This window comes from Chondrus crispus, genomic scaffold (assembly GCF_000350225.1).
Source record: "Chondrus crispus Stackhouse genomic scaffold, scaffold_333, whole genome shotgun sequence".
Lineage (NCBI taxonomy): Eukaryota > Rhodophyta > Florideophyceae > Gigartinales > Gigartinaceae > Chondrus > Chondrus crispus.
Window position 1 is genome coordinate 34,026 of NW_005179223.1, and position 1,028 is coordinate 35,053.

The 1,028-nt window shown below is 53.3% G+C and overlaps 1 protein-coding gene across 1 annotated transcript; it reads right to left on the reverse strand.

The window, feature by feature from the left end:
* Positions 1 to 664: 664 nt before the first annotated feature.
* Positions 665 to 1,018, reverse strand: CHC_T00006000001 (hypothetical protein). The gene has a single exon (XM_005717631.1). It carries the CDS (start codon positions 1,016 to 1,018, stop codon positions 665 to 667), a length of 354 nt encoding a protein of 117 aa, XP_005717688.1.
* Positions 1,019 to 1,028: the final 10 nt, after the last annotated feature.

A 1,028-nucleotide genomic window follows, 5' to 3' on the forward strand; every position in this document is an offset into this window, starting at 1 on the left:
TCATGGAGCCTTTTCATTGGACTGTTGGCTTTCGCCAAATTACAGGCGAGAGTCAACATTTGGGAGCCTCCTCTGTCGGCGATCGCGTTCACCAATTGGCCAGGGTCGAGGCAGAGCACCAATGCAAAACGTCTTGGAGTGAAGTACAGTGGGTCCTACGCATTAGTGCCGCCCCATGTGAGACCCCGAAATGTACTGTAGTGGGAGACGGCATTATTAGTATGTGTCGTCACATCTGCTGTATCTGCATGCGCTCGGTAATTAACGTCTGTCTGCTCCGTGCTAGTTCTCTGTTGTGTTTCGCAGTGAGAAGAAATAGATGCGATTGAGCGTCTGGAACTTGGCACTCAGTCGCCTAAAGTTCCAGCTCTCCAAACAATTTCGCGATCTCGACGACATGGGGTAAAATTTATAGTCTTTCTCTCAATTGCGTTTTCCGCGATCTCATCTTCATCACTTGATTGCGTTTCAGGCGGATTCTGCACCACCTGAGCCGTCTCCAAAACATCCATGGCGTCATTGGTGGCATAACAGCCGGAACCGTCTGACACGTGGCACTTTTCGTGTTCGTGCGTCTGGGCCTGCACTATTAGGAGGGTGACACAAACAAAAGCGGCACTAATGCGTAGGACCCACTGTACTGCACCTCTGTCGAAGCAGCTGCTTACCGAACCCCGTAAGTCCTGGGCTGCTTCTCCGTCCCCCCCCCCCCGCTGAAACTGCGTGCCATCACATCCTCAACACGAAGCTCATCGATGCGGAGCAAGTTGAGAATCATGTTGTAGGTAAGTCGAAATTGGGAGCGCAGCGGCTTGGGGACCCCCGTTAAGACGGTCTTGACATCGCTCTGGACGGGAAAGTCAGCTGTCGTAGGGAATAGCAACACAGTGCCGACGTCGTCCAATCCTCGACGACCGGCCCGTCCCGCCATCTGGATGTACTCGCCAGGTTCGAGAAGGCGATGGCCTTGATTGTCGTACTTGTGGATGGCTGTGAAGACGACAGTTCGTGCAGGCATGTTGACACCC